We start from the raw sequence: 21,425 nt of genomic DNA, 5'->3' as shown, positions 1-21,425 counted from the left end.
AGCATTATACATATATATATATATATATATATATATCTTGATTACCTCTGCAACTCACCTGCTAAGCCTTTCCTGACCCAGGTTAGATAATATTCCACATCAGTGGAGGTAAGGAACATATGTTTGTGTCCAATGTGCCTGATTAACCTTCTCAGTGCCAGTTTGGCATAGGAAAATTATCATCACAGATTTCGAGTTAAAAAACACCTTAGAGAACACTAAGTTCAGCACTATCATTTTATTTATTTATTTAAAACCACCTTCTTTCTGCCTTTGTATTAATTCTGAGAAGAGTGGCAAGGATTAGGCAATCAGGATTGAGTGACTTGCCCAGGGTCACACAGCTAGAAACTGGCTGAGGCTAGATTTGAACCCAGGACCTCCTGACTGCCAGCTAGCTACCCCAAACTCCATCATTTTATTTTTATTTTGCAGAAGAGTAGTAAGGGCTAGGCAATGGGGGTCAAGTGACTTGCCTAGGGTCACACAGCTGGGAAGTGTCTGAGGCCATATTTGAACCCAGAACCTCCCATCTCTAGGCCTGACTCTCAACCCAGCTGCCCCCTCCATCATTTTAAAATGGAGTTTATCCAGGCTACCAGGTAAAACAATCCATGTTAAGTGGCTGTGTCACACAGGTAAAATTTCAAAGCCAGGAATCAAATCCAGCTTCCCTAAATCCAAATCTAACTATACTTTCTTTCCTCTTGGAAGCTAATTCCTAGTTTTTGAGCTTTAGTTTTCAGTTGACAGAAAGTGGTCAGAAAATTGGATATCCCCAGAGAGTCATTTGTGAAGTGAAACTGAGGAAGATATTCACCAAACTTCATTCCCATAGCTCAGCCATGCCTGAATGCTGACATAGTTTCTTGTCCTGGTCCTATCTCTCATTCCTCTCCCTAAACCTAAACCTAAAGTGTTTTAAGTCATCATTTTTTGGTATAGGTTCGTGAGCTTGAAGGAGAGGTTGAGAGTGAACAAAAACGCCATGCTGAAGCTATTAAAGGTCTACGAAAACATGAAAGGAGAGTAAAGGAACTCACTTACCAGGTAAGCAAAATCTCCCTCTGTAACATTTGGACCTCCTTCCTGCTGAAAAATTGGAACAGTAAATAAGCTACTACAATGTTGTGGAAAGAGTACATTGGACTGAAATCATTGTATCTGATTTCTACTACCATCTCCAACCCTTAGATTGCCAAATTATGAGGCCGTGGAGAAGTGTCTTAGCCTCAGTTTTCTCATCAATAAATGTCAGAATTGTTATTATCTGTCCTTCAAGTTATTATTAGACATACCTATACACATATTAATTTGGAGAATATGAGTTATCAGCCCTAATGTCTAGTATAGTACTATTCTAAACTTTGAATACTAGCTACATATCTGGGGATATCTTCAGAAGTGACCAAGACTGCTTTCATTAAATTAAAAGGCTTAATTTAGAAAACAGCCCTTTGTGTTTGAGGCCTTGGATTGTACAAAGGTAATTTGACAAAGTCTTTGTATTAGACATTTGTCTTTTAACTGAGTATATTCTTTCTTCCAAATTCATTCAGACTGAAGAAGATCGAAAGAATGTTCTCAGGCTCCAGGACCTAGTAGATAAACTACAGGCAAAGGTGAAATCTTATAAGAGACAAGCTGAAGAAGCTGTGAGTATTTTCAAAGCTTGGAGAAAAGAGAATTTATTTGAGTATGACAATTATATTGCAAGAGCTTTAATCATTTTAATTAATCCAATAAATATGCATTAAACATCTCTTACTATGTGCTAGGCACTAAGAAAAGAGGAGGCTATATTTTAGGAGAAAAGATTTTGTAAGTGACTACCCCCACTATAGTGAAAAAAAATTTCTCCATTCAAGAATGAATCCTGAAATTGAAATGGTTCTGAATCTTAAATTATTTGGGAAGGCATAGATAGAATTTTAAATAATACACTTTGCTGATTACATGTACAATCAAAATATGTATTTTTCATATATAAATTCATATATCAACAAGACATCCCAAGACTCTCCATTGCCATTAGTCTCCAGAAAGAGACAAAAACAATCATCTTTAAAAATCCATATGTGAATAATTTTATTCCTACTGTTACATCTTTGGGTCAGCTATAATAAGTATGAGTTAATCCATAATCTTCTGTAGTTCCTGTCTCTGGGAACCTACAGCATTTGCAAGGGTGGCCAGTAATCTTTTTGTTTACGGCAAAATGAGTAGATGGGTTCAAGTTTCCCCTCTCACCTGTACTGGTAATGTGACCCTGAGGAAGTCTCTATATTCTTCTTGTTGCCTCAACCAGGTCTATAAGGTTGTAAATTGCAGAACATTTGCCAGCCTTTGTGGGTAGAAGAAGTTTCTTCCCCAGGAAGCCTACTTCATTGATGAAATCATAGAACTGGACCAAGAAAATGAAAGAAATATATTTGTGGGAAGTCCTTAGAGAATATTTTCTTGTGACCTCTTTTCTGCCATAGTGAAGTCACAATTTGTGGCTAGAAGAGAGGAGAGCTTACATGTTACCAGAATTTCACAATACCAGTGTTTAATAAACTAAATAAAGGTATTGGCCCCACTCCTCTACCATTTTAGGGAGACCTTGAGATTATTCACTGTATTTTGAGGATTCCTTGATGTGTGCATTCAATATTATGAGTTAGTCCTCTACTCTACCCAGGTGAAGATGCTTCATGAATTTCCTGGAATAAAATATCATTAAAATTAGGTTACATCTTGAGGTTTAAAGTCAGAACCAGCTAATGAAGGACAAGTTTTTTTTTTTTGTTATCTTTCAGGAAATAAGCAAGAAAAGGACTGAGTCTAGGGACTTCTTTTCTTCTAACAAGTTTATTTCTGTTCTCAGGAGGAACAGTCCAATGTTAATCTCTCTAAATTCCGAAAGCTCCAGCATGAGCTAGAGGAGGCTGAGGAACGTGCTGACATTGCTGAGTCCCAGGTTAACAAACTTCGGGTGAAAAGCCGGGAAGTTCACACCAAAGTCATTAGTGCTGAGTAATCAGTATTAATTGAAGCCTCTAAGTGACTAAAGAAATGCACAAAATGTGATATTTTTAGTCACTTGGTCCTATTTATATTCTTTATTCTGTCTTCACTATCTGGTAAATAAAGCAAATTTTGCTAGCAAATCTGTCTTCTCTTTCATTTTTAAAGTTCTTTACTCTTAAATAGTGACTATTAAGGTCTGGGTGGCATAATCACAAAATTAGGGTCTTTAACCTGAGGGCTATGAACTTGGTTTGGTTTGTTGGTTAGGATTTTGCATTTCAGCATTAAAAGAGTCCAAAATACAAAAAAAGGTTGAGAGTCACAGATATATTCTAGTCCAATCCATACTCAAAAAGCAATCTCCACAATAGCATTCCTAACAAGTGGTCCTCCAGCTTCTACTTAAAGATCCCAACAAGGGAAAACTCACAACATCCTGAAGCAGTCTGTTGCTCAGAATGTTAAAAAATCTTCTGGTTTTCAATGGGCTCCACTTTTTAAAAAATTACCTTTGTAAAGTATGAATATTTCTTGTTTGAATGAATCAGAACCAACTGTGAATGGGGCCTGTTCATTGCTTTCAATAAAAGTGGTTGCTGAAAGACTCCTCTTGCCCTTAAGAAATTATGTAAAATGGAAGAGCTCTTTCAGAACCAGATAGAGATTTTGCGATTCTGGAAGCAGAGAGTAAGAAGTATGGAATTATAGAACTGAGCTGAAAAGCAGCCCAGGCTTAATCAGCAAAAGAGGAAAGAGTTGGGACAAGCATATACTTTTTCTTGGAATTTCCCTCAGTCCTTGAAAAGGGGGGTAGGTACACTGGTGGAATCACCCCAAGGTTCTTGCTTTGAGATGCCACTGAGTCAATCTTCATCTGTAGCTCCCTTAGTTGGGTATCAAAAACAACAAATCATCACTGAATCCAGAGGGGACTGGTATTTTGTCCTTTTTTCATGGAAAGGTGCACTCTAATCTGAACTCACATATGTAAGTTGGTTTAAACCTGACTAACTTAAAAAGAAAAAGAAAAGCAAGTTTTCTCATCTCAAAAGGAAAGCTTAGTTCCCACAGAACTCCCTGGATAACATGGGACTCTTCTCAAAGGGATTATTAAGAAACTCAGATGAGTGGAAATCACCTCTTCACCCTCTAGTTGAGAAACCACTGTCCTGAATAAGATCTCTTCCACAACTGCCTCAACACATAAGATCATCTAGCTAACCTCTAGACAAAAGTTTCTAAGTGTTCTTTTCTACACAGGGCACACCAAAAATTTCTTCAGAGATACTGTAGCCCTTTTAGGACTAAGACAATTTCCTCTGGATCTCTATACCAAATAATAACTAATGATTTCCCCAATGTGATTTCTGCCACTACAAAGACACTTCTATTAGAAGTCCAAAACTACTCAGTAATAGAACACATATGTTCAGAGACTAAAGAAGACAAGACCAAATAAGCCTCAAACAAAGGTAAAGTTCCTAAAAGTACAGACTGAGCACTTCGGATTGATTTACTTGGGGATTTTAGGCCAGCAGATAAATCTTATTCTAAAGACTCAAGGTCCACGAATAACTCATAATAAGACAAACAGTGAAAGTGTTTAAATACAAGAAAAATATAAACATTAATTAGCTATGCTCCTACGTTTTAGAGATGTGAATTCTGTAAATTCATTACTTGTACAGGATTTTATAATATAACATTTCAATAACTAAAAATTCAAGTCAAAACATGGAAAAGTGTGGTCATCTCAAAAGGAACATATCTGGCTTTTTTAAAACAACCTTATCTTCCAGTTTAGAATTGATACTAAGTCTCTGTTCCAAGGCAGAAGAGCAGCAAGGACTAGCCAAAATTGGGATTAAATAATTTACCCTGGGTCACAGAGGTAGGAAGTGCTTGAGATCAGATTTGAACACAACACAGGACCTTCCATCTTCAGGCCTTGCTTTCTATCCACTGAGTCACCTAGCACCCTTCATCTGACTTTTAAGGAAACACATTAAAAAACAGACTTCTGGGAAACCAAAGTTTAAAAGAAAGCCAATGTGTTCCCTCCCCCTTAAAGGAAAACAAACCAAGCCTACATCAAACAGGTATTCTTCCCACCAAGATAAAGTAACAAAGGACATACTGATTTAATTTGGAGAACCTTATATAAAATTTCTCCTAGAATTTTTCTACTTCTTTTATCTTTTGTATAGATATTGGTGAATAAGGCAATTATTTTCATGTTGGTCTTTTTTGCAAATATTTGTCATGGAAATGATCAGTTATCTATGAAATGATGCTTTTTGTTTACTTTAAATACATGATGAAACCAATTCATTCAGCTCTTTTGTTTGCTTCTCCAACACATGCTTGTGAGCACTCCTTCCATTTAGCTGAATGATACACTGGAGGAAGCCCTGTCTCTGTAGAGGACTTAGGTTCAAATTTGGTCTCTAACATGGCCATAGGCAAGTCACTTAGTTTCCCTAGACTTCCATTTATTCATCAGTAATATCACTCCAGAAGACCTTTAAGTAATATATACCACTGGTTTAATTTATACTGAGTTTATTATCCATATTATTTTTAATTAACATAATTATATAATATAATAATTAATATAACAATATAATGCAATTTGTTATTAGTATAATTTAGCTCCTCTGGAAGAATGCCCCTTCATTGAACAAAGAAACCTCATTTAGACTGCCATTAAAGTTTACAAATGTTTTAGAAAATGTCAGATTCTTAGCAATCTCCTTGTTCCTGCCACCATCACTGCAGAGCAAAAGGGGGGCATTATACATGATAAAGGGTTGTTTTGTTTTATGGTTTGCCATGAATTTATTATCAAGTGGCCTCCTTACATTTAGCAAAGAGGGCTGTCTCAATCTGCTGCAAGCAAGGTTCATGCTGGAAGCCTGGTTAGTATAACAGGTTCTAACATAGCTTATGTTCTACTGTCATGGCTTTTGAAAGCCCAAGGTCATATTCACCTTTCAAGGAAGAATTGAAATGGGACTTTGTGGAACAGCTGACTTATACTAACTCTCTATTAGCTATTTTTCTTCTGACTTTCCCAGTACAGTGATCATTCTCCTTGGCCAAAAAAAGCAGAAACAATTAAAAAACTGAAAAACTCTATAATCTATTAGGATGGCAAGGAGGGTTTTTTGGAATTCCATGGTTGATTGACAGGACTGGAATGCCAGTTGGAAGAGCAAGGGCTTATGGGACAAGAACGGTGAGCTGAGGGCATTCTGAACAGCCCCTGGGGTCTTCTGATTCAGGACTGAGAGCCCAGAGGTCCAATTTCTGAGTGGGTGAAGAACCCCTGAAGCCATGAGTGAAGACCCTGATTCCTGCCTTAATCCTGTAGCTGTTTTCTCTCCAGACATCCTTCTACTGTTTCCTCCACCTGCTTCAACCATCATAGGCCCTGTGGGGGTGCTGACTAAGACTCTTTCTGACAAGAGCCCAGCACTCCCGATTCCTCCTTACCTCCCTGAACTATTTCAAGATTAGTCTTATAAGATGTACTAGCATTTAGATTATAAAAAAGGCATTTAGCTGGGGAAAGGGGCAAAGATATTCGTGGGCACAGACATCAGCCCCTTGGACCAGCATCTGCATAGATAACCTGTCAGGGTTACCTACCCACTTCCCATCAACCCATTTACCCTTTCCCTTCAATAAATCCATTAGTTAACAGTCAGATTTTGGATTGGCCCAATTTCAATAACAGGAAGGATATTTAGGCAACCTCAAAGCTTGAGTCCAGTCCCCTTTCTGTGCTAAAGCCAGACAAGGGAAAGACTGACATCTCATCCCCTCAGTCATTGCTCCCAAAGAGACTCAAGGGATACAGTCTGCTTAATATCACTTGAGAAGGAGGGAGAGAGGAACTATCTTTCGCTCTCTCTTAGAGTTTACCTCAAACCCCTGCTTCTGTTCATCCTAAGGAGAGAGGTCCTGCCATTTTCCCTCTCTCATTAGATTAGCTACTGTTCCTGATTACTTGGTCTTCTCAAGTCCCCACTGGTATAACACCTCAATCAGTGAGACAAACAATCCATTATTATTATAAGAAGGATCCTCTTTTTTACAAATCCTTATGTAATTTTATCAGCATCTTATATACCTCTAATGATTTGCTTCTTTGATCTTCCTCTTTTCCCTAATATAGTAAAAGAAAAAATCATTTTTGTTCCTTATTCAACATTAGTTCATCTGTGTTTTGTGCTTCTCTTCTATTACCTACTTGTGTTTTCATCTACTAAATGTGCCTTTTAAAAATACAAGTAGATCTATTACAAATATTGATAAGATCTGGGAGACTTCCGGGTAAGCATTGCAGCAGTCTAAACATGACTTACTTACTCTCCCCAGCACACACCGACAAGGACTACCCCAAAAGACCTTAAGAATCATTTTCAGAGGAGCTGTAAAGTGGGGTGCAGCATTGAAGGTGTGTGGGATTGGGGCTTTTCCAGTCTATAAGAGGGTGAAAGGGCTTCCACCCAAATGCGATTCGATCCATCCTCCCCCACCCCCACCTGCAGAGCCAGAGCCAGTGCACACCAAGACGAATGAGCAAAGGGCACCTCTGGAATGAGTATGGAGCACCTCTGGGTCCTTGGGAGCTGACTAGGACAGCAGGAGACACACCCCCGAAGGCAGCTAGATCGGAAAACCAGGAGGGCTGGAGAGTGAAGTCCCTGACTGCCCCTGGGAGGATGGCACTGCTGCAAAGAGCTGCAAAGGACTTTGGAGATTCAAGAGCTTGCCCCAGGCAAAATCCTTGCTCCTTAACTCCATACACAGAGAACCTGCCCAGCTGACTGAGATTTCTGACTAAAAAGGGAAGGAAAAACATCCAGGAAAATGGCTAATCGTGCACAGAAGCCTCAAAATCCATCCAAAAAAAAAAAAGAAGAAGGCCGTGACCCTCAAGAATTTTTATGGAGGAAAAGCCCACGCTACAGATGAAGTACTGGACAAAACTCAAACAAAGGCAAAACCAAAAAAAAAAAAAAATGAAAATTGTCCACAAGACATGGAAGAATATCAAATGGAGCTTATCAAAAAGATGGAAGCCTTCTGGAAAGAAAAATTGAAAATAGTTCCCCCAAAAAATGTAGAAATCATAGCTGAATATCAAAAGATTAAATCAGAAAACCAGGTCTTAAGGACCAGAATTGAGCAACTGGAAACCAATGATCTTGCAAAACAGCAATAATTAATAAAGCAAAGTCAAAAGACTGACAAAATAGAAGAAAGCATAGAATATCTCACTGACAAGGTGACAGATCAGGAAAGCAGGAGGAGAGACAATTTGAGAATCATTGGTCTACCTGAAAAGCCAGAAATAAATAGGAACATTAACACCATACTACAAGAGATCATCCAAGAAAAATGCCCTGAAGTTCTTGAACAAGGGGGCAAAATACACATTGAAAAATTTCATAGAACATCCTCTACAGTAAACCCCCCCAAAAAAAACAACTCCCAGAAATGTAATTGCCAAATTCCAGAGCTTTCAAGCTAAGGAAAAAATCCTACAAGAAGCCAAAAAGAAACAATTCAGATACAAAGGAGCACCAATCAGGATCACACAAGACCTGGCAGCTTCCACACTACAGGACCGTAAGGCCTGGAACACAATATTCAGAAAGGGAAATGAACTGGGTTTTCAACCAAGAATCACCTATCAACACTCACTATAACCTTCCAGGGGAAACTATGGGCATTCAACAAAATAGAAGATTTCCAAGTATTTGTAAGGAAAAGACCAAAACTAAGTGGAAAGTTTGATATCCAAACACAAAGATAAAGAGAAACATGAATAGGTAAATATGAAAGAGAGGGAAAAGGAGAAAAATGTTTTTCTTTTTTTATTCAAACTCTCTTCTTTAAGGGTTACAATTAAATCAAATTATATATTTATATATGGGGAAATGTTATTTGTAACTTTCAAAAATGTTTTCATTATTATAGTAAATAGAATAATCATTCATAGGAAAAGATTGCGGCATTAAAGGCTATAAAATTATATAAAAAGGGGGTTAGGGGGAATTGATGATGGTCCTAAGAGATATTTGAAGAAATAAAATAAATAGAACAATCTTTGTCACACAAAGATACACATGGGAAGGGGAGGGGAAGAATACTCTTATAAGAGGGAGACGAAGAGAGTGCTAATAGGTAATACTTAAACCTTACTCTCAATGAAATCAACTCTGAGAGGGAAGAACATCTAGATCCATTGGGATCTTGAAGTCTATCTTATCCTACAGGGTAAGGAAGAAGGGAAAACTAAAGGGGTAGAGAGGAGGGAGCTCAAAAAAAAGGGAGAGAAGGAAAGGGAGGAGGGAACTTAGCAAACCCTAAAAAAACAAGAAGGGAACAAAAAGGGAGGGGCCAGAAAGGGAAGCATATCAAGGGAGGGAATAGGGGGATTGACTAAAAGTAAACCACTGGTTTAAAATGATATAGCAAAAGAAAAAAGGTCAGAACCAGGAGAGGATATCAAAATGCTAGGCAATTCAAAAGTGACAATCATAACTTTGAATGTGAATAAGATGAACTCACCCATAAAATGTAGATGAATAGGAGAGTGGATTAGAATCCAGAATCCTACCATATGTTGTCTACAAGAAAAACACATGAGATGAGTAGATACTTGCAAGGTCAGAATTAAAGGGTGAACAAGACCTATTTGGCCTCAACTGACAGAAAGAAGGCAGGAATTGCAATCATGATATCTGACAAAGCCAAAGTAAAAATAGACCTGATTAAAAGGGATAGGGAAGGTAAATACATCCTGATAAAAGGGAGTATAGATAATGAGGAAATATCACTAATCAACATGTATGCACCAAATGGTATATCACCCAAATTTCTAATGGAGAAACTAGTAGAATTGAAGGAGGAAATAGATAGTAAAACCATACTAGTGGGAGACCTGAACCTACCACTATCAAATTTAGATGAATGAAATTTAAAAATAAATAAGAAAGAGGTAAAAGAAGTTAATGAAATCTTGGAAAAATTAGAGTTAGTAGATATATGGAGAAAAATAAATACGGAAAAAAGGAATACACTTTCTTTTCAGCAGCACATGGCACATTCACAAAGATTGACCACATACTAGGTAATAAAAACATGGCAAACAAATGCAGAAAAACAGAAATAATAAATGCAACCTTTTCAGATCATAAAGCAATAAAAATAATGATCAGTAAGGGTACATGGAGAGCTAAATCAAAAATTAATTGGAAATTAAATAATATGATTCTCCAAAATCGACTAGTCAGAGAACAAATCATAGAAACAATAATTTCATTGAAGAAAATTACAATGATGAGACATCCTTTCAAACTTTATGGGATGCAGCCAAAGCAGTACTCAGGGGAAAATTTATATCCTTGAGTTCATATATTAACAAATTAGGGAAGGCAGAGGTCAATGAATTAGACATGCAAATCAAAAAAACTTGAAAATGAACAAATTTAAAACTCCCAGAAGAAAACCAAATTAGAGATCCTAAAAATTAAGGGAGAAATTAATAAAATCACAAGTGATTGAGCTATTGAACTAATAATAAATAAGACTAGAAGCTGGTATTTTGAAAAAAACAAAATAGACAAAATATTCATAAATCTAATAAAAAAAGGAAAGAAGAAAATCAAATTAACAGTATCATGGATGGAAAGGGAAAACTCACCTCCAATGAAGAGGAAATTTAAGGCAATAATTTAAAACTATTTTGCCCAATTATATGGCAATAAATATGCCAATCTAGGTGATATGGATGAATACTTACAAAAATATAATTGCCTAGATTAACAGAAGAAGAAATAGAATTCTTAAACAATCCCATATCAGAAAACGAAATTGAACAGGCCATCAAAGAACTCCCAAAGAAAAAATCCCCAGGGCCTGATGGATTCACAAGTGAATTCAATCAAACAGCTAATCCCAATACTATACAAACTATTTGACATAATAAGCAAAGAGGGAGTTCTACCAGATTCATTTTATGACACAAATATGGTACTGATCCCAAAGCCAGGCAGGTAAAAAATGGAGACAGAAAACTATAGACCAATCTTCTTAATGAACATAGATGCAAAAATCTTAAATAGGATACTAGCAAAAAGACTCCAGCAAGTCATCACGAGGGTTATTCACTTTGATCAGTTGGGATTTATACCAGGAATGCAAGGATGGTTCAATATCAGGAAAACCATCCACATAACTGACCACATCAACAAGCAAACCAACAAAAATCACATGATTATCTCAATAGACGCAGAAAAAGCCTTTGACAAAATACAACACCCATTCCTATTGAAAACACCAGAAAGTATAGGAATAGATGGATATTTCCTAAAAATAATAAATAGTATCTATCTAAAACCATCAACCAACATCATCTGCAATGGGGATTAACTGGATGCATTCCCAATAAGATCAGGAGTGAAACAAGGATGCCCATTATCACCTCTATTATTCAAAATTGTACTAGAAACACTAGCAGTAGCAATTAGAGAAGAAAAAGAAATTGAGGTTATTAAAATTGGCAGTGAGGAGACCAAGCTATCACTCTTTGTGGATGACATGATGCTCTACTTAATGAATCCTAGAAAATCAACTAAAAAGCTAGTGGAAATAACCAACAACTTTAGCAAAGTTGCAGGATACAAAATAAACCCACATAAGTCATCAGCATTTCTACATATCTCTAACACATCAAATCAGCAGGAATTAGAAAGAGAAATTCCAATCAAAATCACCTTAAACAATATAAAATATTTAGGAATCTATCTGCCAAAACAAACACAGGAACTATATGAACACAACTACAAAACACTTTCCACACAACTAAAACTAGATTTGAGTAAATAGAAAAACTTTGACTGCTCATGGTTAGGATGAGCTAACATAAAAATGACCATCCTACCCAAACTTATCTATTTAGTGCCATACCCATTGAACTTCCAAAAAACTTTTTTACTGAATTAGAAAAGAAAAAGATCACGGGAAAGGAAGGAATTTAAGACTAAGCAAGAGAAAGAGAACATTACAAAATGTAAAATGAATAATTTTAATTATATTAAAGTAAAAAAGGTTTTGTACAACCAAAACCAATGTAACCATAATTAGAAGGAAAGCAACAAACTGGGAGAACATTTTTGTAACAAAATTCTCTGAAAAATATTCAATTTCTCAAATATATAAGGAACCAAGCCAAATTTACAAGAAATCAAGCCATTCCCCAATTGACAAATGGTCAAGAGATATGAATAGGCAATTTTCAGATGAAGAAATCAAAATTATAAATAATCACATGAAAAAGTGTTCTAAGGGTACTACTGAGTACTGAGTTGGGTAGCTCAGTAGATTGAGAGCCAGGCCTAGAGACAGGAGGTCCTAGGTTCAAATCTGGCCTCAGCCACTTCCTAGCTGTGTGACCCTGGGCAAGTCACTTGACCCCCATTGCCTAGCCCTTACCACTCTTCTGCCTTGGAGTCAATCCAAGATGGAAGGTAAGGGTTTAAAAAAAAAAGTGTTCTAAATCCCTCCTGATTAGAGAATTACAAATAAAAACAGGAGGGAATGTGGCAAAATTGTGAAACTATTGCATTGCTGGTGGAGTTGTGAATTAATCCAATCTTTCTGGAAGGCAATTTGGAACTATGCCATAGGACATAAAACTGCCTGCCCTTTGATCCAGCTATACCACTTCTGGATTTGTACCCCAAAGAGATTTTAAAAATGTTTGTACAAAAGTATTTATAGCTGTGCTCTTTGTGGTGGCAAAAAGTTGGAAAATGAGGGGGCAGCTAGCTGGCTCAGTGAATTGAGAGCTAGGCCCAGAGGCGGGAGGTCCTGGGTTCAAATGTGGCCTCTGATACTTCCAATCTATGTGATCTTGGGCAAGTCATTTGGCCCCCATTGCCCAGTCCTTACTGGCAATAATAGAAAAATGGTCATTCTTCTGCCATGGAACCTATACAGAGTATTGATTCCAAGATGGAAGGTAAGGGTTTTAAAAAAATTGGAAAATGACAAGGTGTCCCTAATTAAGGAGTGGCTGAACAAATTGTGGTATATGATAGTGATGGAATAATATTGTGCCATAAGGAATGATGGACTGCTTGATTTTTATATGAACTAGAAAGACCTCCATGAACTGATGCAGAGTAAAATGAGCTGAACCAGGAGAACATTGTACACAGAAACTGAAACATTGTGGAACGATCAAACGTAATAGACTCTGATACTAATAGCAATGCAATGATCAAAAGTAATCCCGTGGAATCTATGAAAAAGAATGCTATCCACATTGAAAGAAAGAACTGTGGGAGTAGAAATGCAGGAGAAAAACATGATTTATCAATTGCTTATATGGGAACATGGTTTGGAGTTGTGGTTTTTTAAATATTATTCTATAACAAATGTGAAAAATATGAAAATAGGTTTTGAGTAATAAGACATGTATAAGCCAGTGGAATTGCTTGGGGAGGGAAGAGGGGAGAAAGAGAGCACGAATTATGTAACCATGGAAAAATATTCTAAAAAAATTAATAAATCAAATAATGTGAATAAAAAACTCTCTTTACTCTATGCCTATTTGTGTCTGTTATTGAAGAACTATGATATTATCTTTAAGAATTTTAGTAACTTTGTCCTAATAGGTCATAATGTGGGGATATAAGATTATGGAAACTTTTTTGTGTCTGTTTATCACTAATTCTATGTCTCTCTATATATCTTTCTATGATTAAAGATATACTTCTCCCTCAATAGTTCTTTTTCTTTCTGTTTAGGGGGAGATGAGACTGATCCTCTGAGTATTTCTCTTTGCCTCTCTGTCTTTTTCACTCTGGCTTTTATTAGGTATGAGGGCACAAATGCACTTATGTGTGCTCTTTCTTTTTATTATCTTCTACTCACTTCTATATTTGATTTCTCTCTTTCTGAAATAGAGTCCTAATTATAGTGCTAATTTGAAGGGCTGGGGATTTTATCAAAATGTTGAACAGAGGCAAGGAGTCACCACACCAAAGAGTCTAGCCCCTTCACTTCATCAAAAGGAAAAGAAGACCATAGCAACACAACTTATATCAGAGGCATAATTAGAAAAGTGATCTTTGACATCTCTTACTACATTATGCTGTATTCCTAAATGAAAACTCCCAGACCAAAATTCCCTGGGGGGAGGTTAGCACCTCTACAAATCATGAAGAAAATCTATGTCAAAAAAATATTTTTCTATGAGGATTAGCAAGCTACATAGTACATGTGTCAAGACAGACATGCAGTCTGACTTTTATTGGCACATAGATCAGCTGTCACTGCTACCACCACTTGTGTTTGCTAAGAGTATGTGATAGCTTTGCAGCAAGGAAATCAACAACAAGTGTGTATACTCAATACCATTCCCCTCCACATAAAAGTCAGCATTCTCTTCCTACAATAATAACAGAAGAAAAAAAGTCTTGGAACCTTGGGACTGGGTTTTAAGAAAAAGGGTTTCAAAAACCCACACCCAAGAGTCATAGTTACTGTTTTAAAAATTAAACATTTGCCTAACATGTGAAACTTTTCATATAATATGCCTATTAAGAATCTTGAGATGTTCCACAGACATCTTGAACTCAACATGTACCAAACTGAACTCATTAGTCCTCCCCTCCTCCCAACTTGCCCATCCTCCCAGTCACCTGAGCTCCTAAACTAGGTATCATGCTTCAATTCTCACTCCCTCTTACACCCCATATCCAATCAGTTGTCAAGTCCTACCAATTTTATCTTCGTAACATGCCTTTTATTATTTTTTGTTTTTTATTAATAGAATTTATTTCCAAGTATTTCAGTCCTTCCCTTCCCTCCCGACATCAAAGAAGGCACCATCCAGCAAACCAGATGAGTATATGTAGATTATGTCTTTCATATTTCCATTTTTCAGTTCATTCTCTGTAGTTCACAGTCATAAATTATTCTTCAAGTATTAAATCTGTAGTTGTATATAATGCCACTTTGGTTGTATTCATTTCATTGTTCACTATCCCATTTAGTTTTTTTTTTTTAATTAGCCTTCTCATCAATAGTAGTATTCCATCATAATTATATACATGCCTTATTTTGCATATCCAGTGCTTAATATAGTACCTGGCACATAGATGATGCTTAATAAATACTAGTTGACTGTTTGACATGAAGTTACTTAATTCTTCTCCCTTATATTTGACTATATTTTATTTCTTTAAAGTGGACTGTAATCATATTTGCCACATTAAGAATTATTCACTGTTAATAATTCAGATGTGTGTCATACTCTAAGTTTTATAAAGCATTTTAACAACCTTATGAGGTAGATAATGTCATATATAAAATTCCATGAAGGAATGGAAGCTGAGAGGGTAAATGATGTCATATAGGCCAATAAGGGAGGTTACACCCACCTACACTGGTGAATTGGGGAGAAAGAGAGAAAGGGTTGATAGAATGAGAGGGGAGAAGAAGTTGATCTTCCCCTCTCTTCCCCTTGGTGAAGACAACCTGAGTTTGTCTTCCTGAAGGACAGAATATGTCTCCTCTGAAAATGGGGTTGGGAGGTGGAGGTTAAGGACTGGAGGAGAGGACTTTAGGGAAATGACCTACTGCCTCCCTTTTTGGGTAGCAGGAGTCCCTAGAGACTGGCCAACTGACACCCCCTCCCAAATCTCAGGGATCTCGGCCTTGACCCTTTTTCTGGTCAGCTGCTGATTGTCTTTATTCTAGAACTAATCTGATTAAATACAAATTGGGGATAGAGAGGTGGAGAAAATCCTTTCTCAGGAGATGGTTTCTTTCAAAGTCCAATTTACGATGTCTGAGATGAACAAAAGACTACTAGGAAGCAGTTGGTGTCCAGAGAGAGATCTCCAGGCTCCAATATCCTCTTGTCAGGCTCTCAGCTGAAGGAGTGAGAGTGGAAGTGGCTGTTTTGAGTTCTACTCAGCCTCTGGTCTCACCCTGGAATTCTGGGTCTCTTCCTTTCTGCCTCTCCCCCAAGTGGGCTGCTTCTTGTTTCACTGAATCAGATTTCCTTCTTTTGCATCTTCCTCTCTTTTGCAAATTCTTCTCTTACAATAGTAAATAGAAGGCTGGGCTTGAAGTCAAGAAAATTTGCATGTGAATCCCACCTCAGACATTTATTAGCTATGTGGGCTTGGATAACTGATTTAACTTTTCTGGGCATCAGTTTCCTCATCTTTGAAAACTACAAAAATTGGAATACCTACCTCATAGAGTTGTTATAAGGAATAAAAAAGATAAAAGAAGGACAATGCTTTGCAAACCTTAAAACACCATAGAATTATTAGCTCTTGTTACTAAGTTACTTACCCAGGGTTACACAGATTCTAAATGGAAGAGCCAAGAGATAGGGCCTCAGATTCTCTCATTCCAAAAACAGTATGCTCTCTCTCTCAGATGAACACCAGTTTGACATAAATGATGAAAGTTTTACATACTGATGAACTAGTTTTTCAAACTTCTAGTACCTAGATTTCAATCAATGTTTTATTCTTCGCAGTGCTGTGACTACTGTCCTTTCTGAAGAAGATAAGGCATTCTTACCTTAGAAAGAACTTCAATTAAATAAAATTCTTAAATGTTTTTACTTGTCCTTATGAATATGAGTATTTCAGTCAGTCAGTAAGCCTTTATTAAAAACTTACTATGTTAAGCATTGCTGAAGTGGGACACTTCACAAATGAGTTCAAACACCTGGAATATTGATTATTGGAACTGTCAGCATGGAAATATAGAGATCCCCAGTTTATTTAGTTTGAGTGTAGAAACCCCAGGTTTTGACCTTGTCACAGGAGAGGTTTCCCCCCTGAGAGAAGGTCCCTCTTCACCAGACAATCAGGTGGGAGACAGATCCCACCCGAAGTCAAGTAGCTCTTTTGTCTCCAGAAACCTCTCCCCTTATTTCACATCCTACTTACTGAGGATCGAACTTGGACCTTCAGCTTGCTAGACTTTGGCGCTACCTACTGCACCAAAGAGTGATAATTTAATATTGATTTCTTTTTTAACATGAAAGATGAAATAATGGAATTTGGTGAAGAAAAAACAACTTTAGCAGTTATAATTCTGAATTTTAGTAGACTAAATTCACCCATTAAACCAAAAAGAGTTACAAAATTGAATAAAAGTTTCTGAATAAAAAACAAATCCCAAAGATATTTTGCATATAAAAAATAGCTAAAACATATAGATTTATATAGAGTTAAAATAGAGTTAAAAAGAAAAGTCATCATAGAATTTTTTGTGCTTTAGCTAAAGCCAAAAAAGCATTAATGGTTATCATGATTTGCAAAAAGGAAATGAGAAGGAGGAAGAGGAATGATGATAATGATGTTATTGTCAAAAAAGATTAAAAAAAACTTCATTACACTTAGAGGTATAGAGAATTAAGCAATATCAGTATTAAATATATATGCACCAAATGTCATGGCACGTAAATATTTAAAAGAAAAGCTAATTGAAAAGGGAAAAAAATACCAGTATAAGAAGATAATAATTGCAAGGGACATGAATAGGCAGTTTTTACATGATTAAATCAAAACTATCAATAAACACATGAAAAAGCATTATAAACCCCTCCTGATTAGAGAAATGTAAATTAAAACAACTCTGAGGTCCTACCTTAAACCTAGCCGACTGGCCAATATGGCAGCAAAGGAAAATGATAAATGTTTGGAGAGGATTTGGCAAAATTGGAACACTGCAGGTGGAGATGTGAATTGGTCCAACCATTCTGAAGGTCAATTTGGAACTATGTGCCCTTTGATCCAGCCATACCACTGCTAGGTTTGTACCCCAAAGAGATAATAAGGGGAAAGACTTTACAAAAATATTTACAACTGTGCTCTTTGTGGTAGCAAAAAATTGGAATATGAGGGGATGCCCTTCAATTGGGGAATGACTCAATAAATTGTGGTATATGTTGGTGATGGAATATTATTGTGATGAAAGGAATAAAGAATTGGAAGGATTCCATGTGAACTGGAATGACCTCCAGGAATTGATGCAGAGTGAAAGAAGCAGAATCAGGAGAACATTGTACATAGGGACTGATACATTTTGGCACAATAGAATGTAGTAGACTTTTCTACTAGCAGCAAAGCAATAATCCAAGACAATCCAGAGGAATTTAGGAGAAAGAACACTATCCACATCCAAGGAAGTGCTGTGGAAACAGAAATGCATCAGAAAAATATATTATTGATTACATAGTGTGATATGGATATAATTGGGATTTTGATGTTAAAGGATCATTCTACTGCAGATATGAATAACATGGAAATAGGTTTTGAACAATGATACATGTATAACCCAGTGGAACTGCTTGTTAGCTTCGGGAGAGGGGAGGAAAGAGCAGGGGAAGGGGGATCATGAATCATGTAACCATAGAAAATATTCTATATAAAAAATGGAAAAAAAATTTTAAAAGATGATAATAATTGTGAGATGTCAGAGTCTGGAAACAGCTTTGTGGGTTGCCAAGCCAGGGTGAGAAAGATTACAGGTGGGTCTGTGACAACTAAGTACCATGTAGACCAGTGGTTCTCAGCCTGTGGGTCGCGACCCCGGTAGGGGTCAAACGACCAAAACACAGGGGTCACATAAAGCCATCGGAAAATACATATTTCCGATGGCTTTAGCCACTGAGAAATCACGCTACTTTACAGAAAGATCTCGGAAAGAATGGGGACTCTACTGCCCGCACATTGTACTAATATTAGTTACCTATCAGCAGCCCTCCCCCTATGAGGGGCAATGGATTACCCTGTTGCCTGGAGACTGGAATCAAACAGAGACCCAGAGAGAGCACCTGGGCGCTGGCTCCGGAGGGGTTAAGAATGAGTCCTGGAGAGGATAACTGCTGGATCAGATAACAGAGCTGAGTAACCCCAGCAAAGTGAAGCCTCAGTTCGACCTGGAGGGAGATGACAGGAAGAAGAAGGCAGAGTCTGTGGACCCCCTGCCCAGGCAGGTCTTACCTCCCGCCCCAGAGGGATTAATATTTCTCAACATATAATTAAATATTGTTTTTGTGATTAATCACTGTTTAAATTATGTTTGATTTGTAGCAATGAGAATACATAATGCATATCAGGTATTTACATTCCGAATCATAACTGTAGCAAAATTACAGTTTTGAAGTACCCACCAAAATAATTTTTTGGTTTGGGGTCACCGCAACATGAGGAACTGTATTGCAGGGTCACGGCATTAGAAAGGTTGCAAACCACATTGTAGACAACTTCTTAGAGCAGTGACAAAGTTTATTGGGTTGAGGTCTACATATAGAGTAAATGACATAGGTAAGGGAATTAGGTAATCTTCATACAGAAACAATGATAAGTAATGATTCACAAGATAAGGAGAATGAATATAGATTACTTCAGTGATTTCAGACAGGAGTTTTCTATATGTAATGTAATGTTTTCTATATGTCAATATATGATTACCTAGCTGGGTTCAATAATTCAGTAGGTGACTCCCTAGATAGGCTCCTAATGAAATTCTTGTGCCAGTGATTTCTTGGCAGAGCATCTGGTCATTTGAGGGGGGTGGGGATAGGGTTGAGTTCATGCTAAGGGGAAAAGTTACATGTCTTACTGCTTCTAAGTTAATGGCTACCCAGAGGTCTTGCATTCTAGGGTGTTCTAGGTTTATTTCCACAGCCTTGCTGAATGGAAAGCCCCTGGTCAAAGCCAACAAGCAGTTCCACTGAGTTATACGTGTATCATTGTTCAAAACCCAGATCCCAGAGCCCATCCCCTCATCATGTCTCATAGTTACTAGTCTACCCAGAAGTTTTAGGTCCTGGAGTGCACAGAGCATGGAAGCCCCTGATCTTCTTGTGCTGCTCCCACAGTGAGGAACTTCCCCATAAATCTTTCAAACTTATACAAACCTAACAAAAAGAAGAAAAAAATATAAATTTTTTTTCTTTTTCATTTTCCACTACTGGTTTCCCTTGGCTTCCTTCAAATCCCAGATAAAAATCTCACCTTATACAAAAAGCCTTTCTCTATCCCACTCAACTCTAGCACCTTCCCTTTGATGATATTCTCCAATTTATTACATATATAATATTTATAAATGGTTGTTTCTTTATTGTTTCCCCCAATATACTATGAGTTCGCTAAGAGCAGGGACTACCTTTTGCCTCTCTTACAAAGAAAGCACTTAGCACAATGCCTGACACATAGTTGATGTTTGATAAATGCTTATTGACTGTCAGAACTGAACAGAATATTGGGGAAAAATAAATATTATAGACTTTTAGTGATTATCAAATGTGAACATTAACAATTGGTATCCATCTGTACATCTTTATAGAAATTGATGTGATAGGACATGAAGAACTGAATATAAGTGCAGAAATACAGAAATATTTAAAGTGTGTCTTACATTAAATTGAATTAGTGATGAGTCTCTCTGACCTCAGAGTTTGTAATTAAAGCCTTTCCACCTTGATAAGAGCTGACAGAGCTTATGGTCTACTGAAATAGCCTTTTAAAACCCAGGGTCACCTCTATGAAGTGTGAGAGTAGAATTTCAGTAGAAGTTTAATGTAGTAGCATACAAAGTTTAAAATATAAGCTCATCTGGAGAGATAAACTTTTTCCTGGCACTGAATTCTTGGAAGATTTTATTGCCTAGATCTTTATATAATGAACATTTTCATAACTCATTTTTGCAATCCCATGTGACTTTGGTATCCACTAAATGTGATTTGGCAATGGAGTTTTCTTGCAAAATCTTCATACTACTCACCCACACCACTGGTCCATTCCTACATGATCTAATACATCCTCTCATCATTTCTCATAGTTACTAGCCAAGCTACATATTCATTCTCTTAACATTCATAGAACCACACAGACGTACATGTAAACTTTATCTAATAAATACTGGAACATATATATGTATATCCTAAAACTTTCAGGTTCTCTAAACTTGTATAAGAGGATAGAATTGCCAAGTACAAATCCTGTCCTTATCCACACACAGAGCACTGGTGAGGGAGGGTAAGTGTTCTGTTGAATGGAAAGCATTTTAGCAACATGTCCAGATCCCCAAGAAGTCAGGAATACAGGATTTGGTCATCTCAAGGAAGGTGACCTCCCAGAATACTTGTTAGTTACAACACTTAGCATTTCCTTTCTTGTACTTCCAGTTATCCTTTTACAACTTATAACTAATCAATTTTTAAGGCAGGAACCATGGTTCATACTCCTTGAGAAACAGTTCTCTCAAAGAAAAATGACATCTTTATTGCAAAATTCAATGGTCTCATTTTTGTCTTCCTTTTTCAGAGAGATATTTGACATTGCAAACCA

General features: G+C 37.0%; 1 protein-coding gene across 1 annotated transcript in view; it reads left to right on the top strand.

Moving 5' to 3' along the window:
* LOC100027290 (myosin-8) overlaps positions 1-3,152 on the top strand; it is a 48,914-nt gene extending 45,762 nt beyond the window's left edge. The window contains exons 37-39 of the mRNA XM_001371468.4: positions 946-1,050; positions 1,560-1,655; positions 2,870-3,152. Of these exons, the coding sequence (XP_001371505.1) occupies positions 946-1,050; positions 1,560-1,655; positions 2,870-3,022 (354 nt within the window). The 3' untranslated portion in view covers positions 3,023-3,152. The remainder of the gene's footprint in view (positions 1-945; positions 1,051-1,559; positions 1,656-2,869) is intronic.
* The last annotated feature ends 18,273 nt before the right edge of the window (positions 3,153-21,425 follow it).

The sequence above is a fragment of the Monodelphis domestica genome, chromosome 2 (genome assembly GCF_027887165.1).
Source record: "Monodelphis domestica isolate mMonDom1 chromosome 2, mMonDom1.pri, whole genome shotgun sequence".
Lineage (NCBI taxonomy): Eukaryota > Metazoa > Chordata > Mammalia > Didelphimorphia > Didelphidae > Monodelphis > Monodelphis domestica.
The sequence above is the reverse complement of the archived record's forward strand: the minus strand, read 5'-3'. Positions and strand labels throughout refer to the sequence as shown.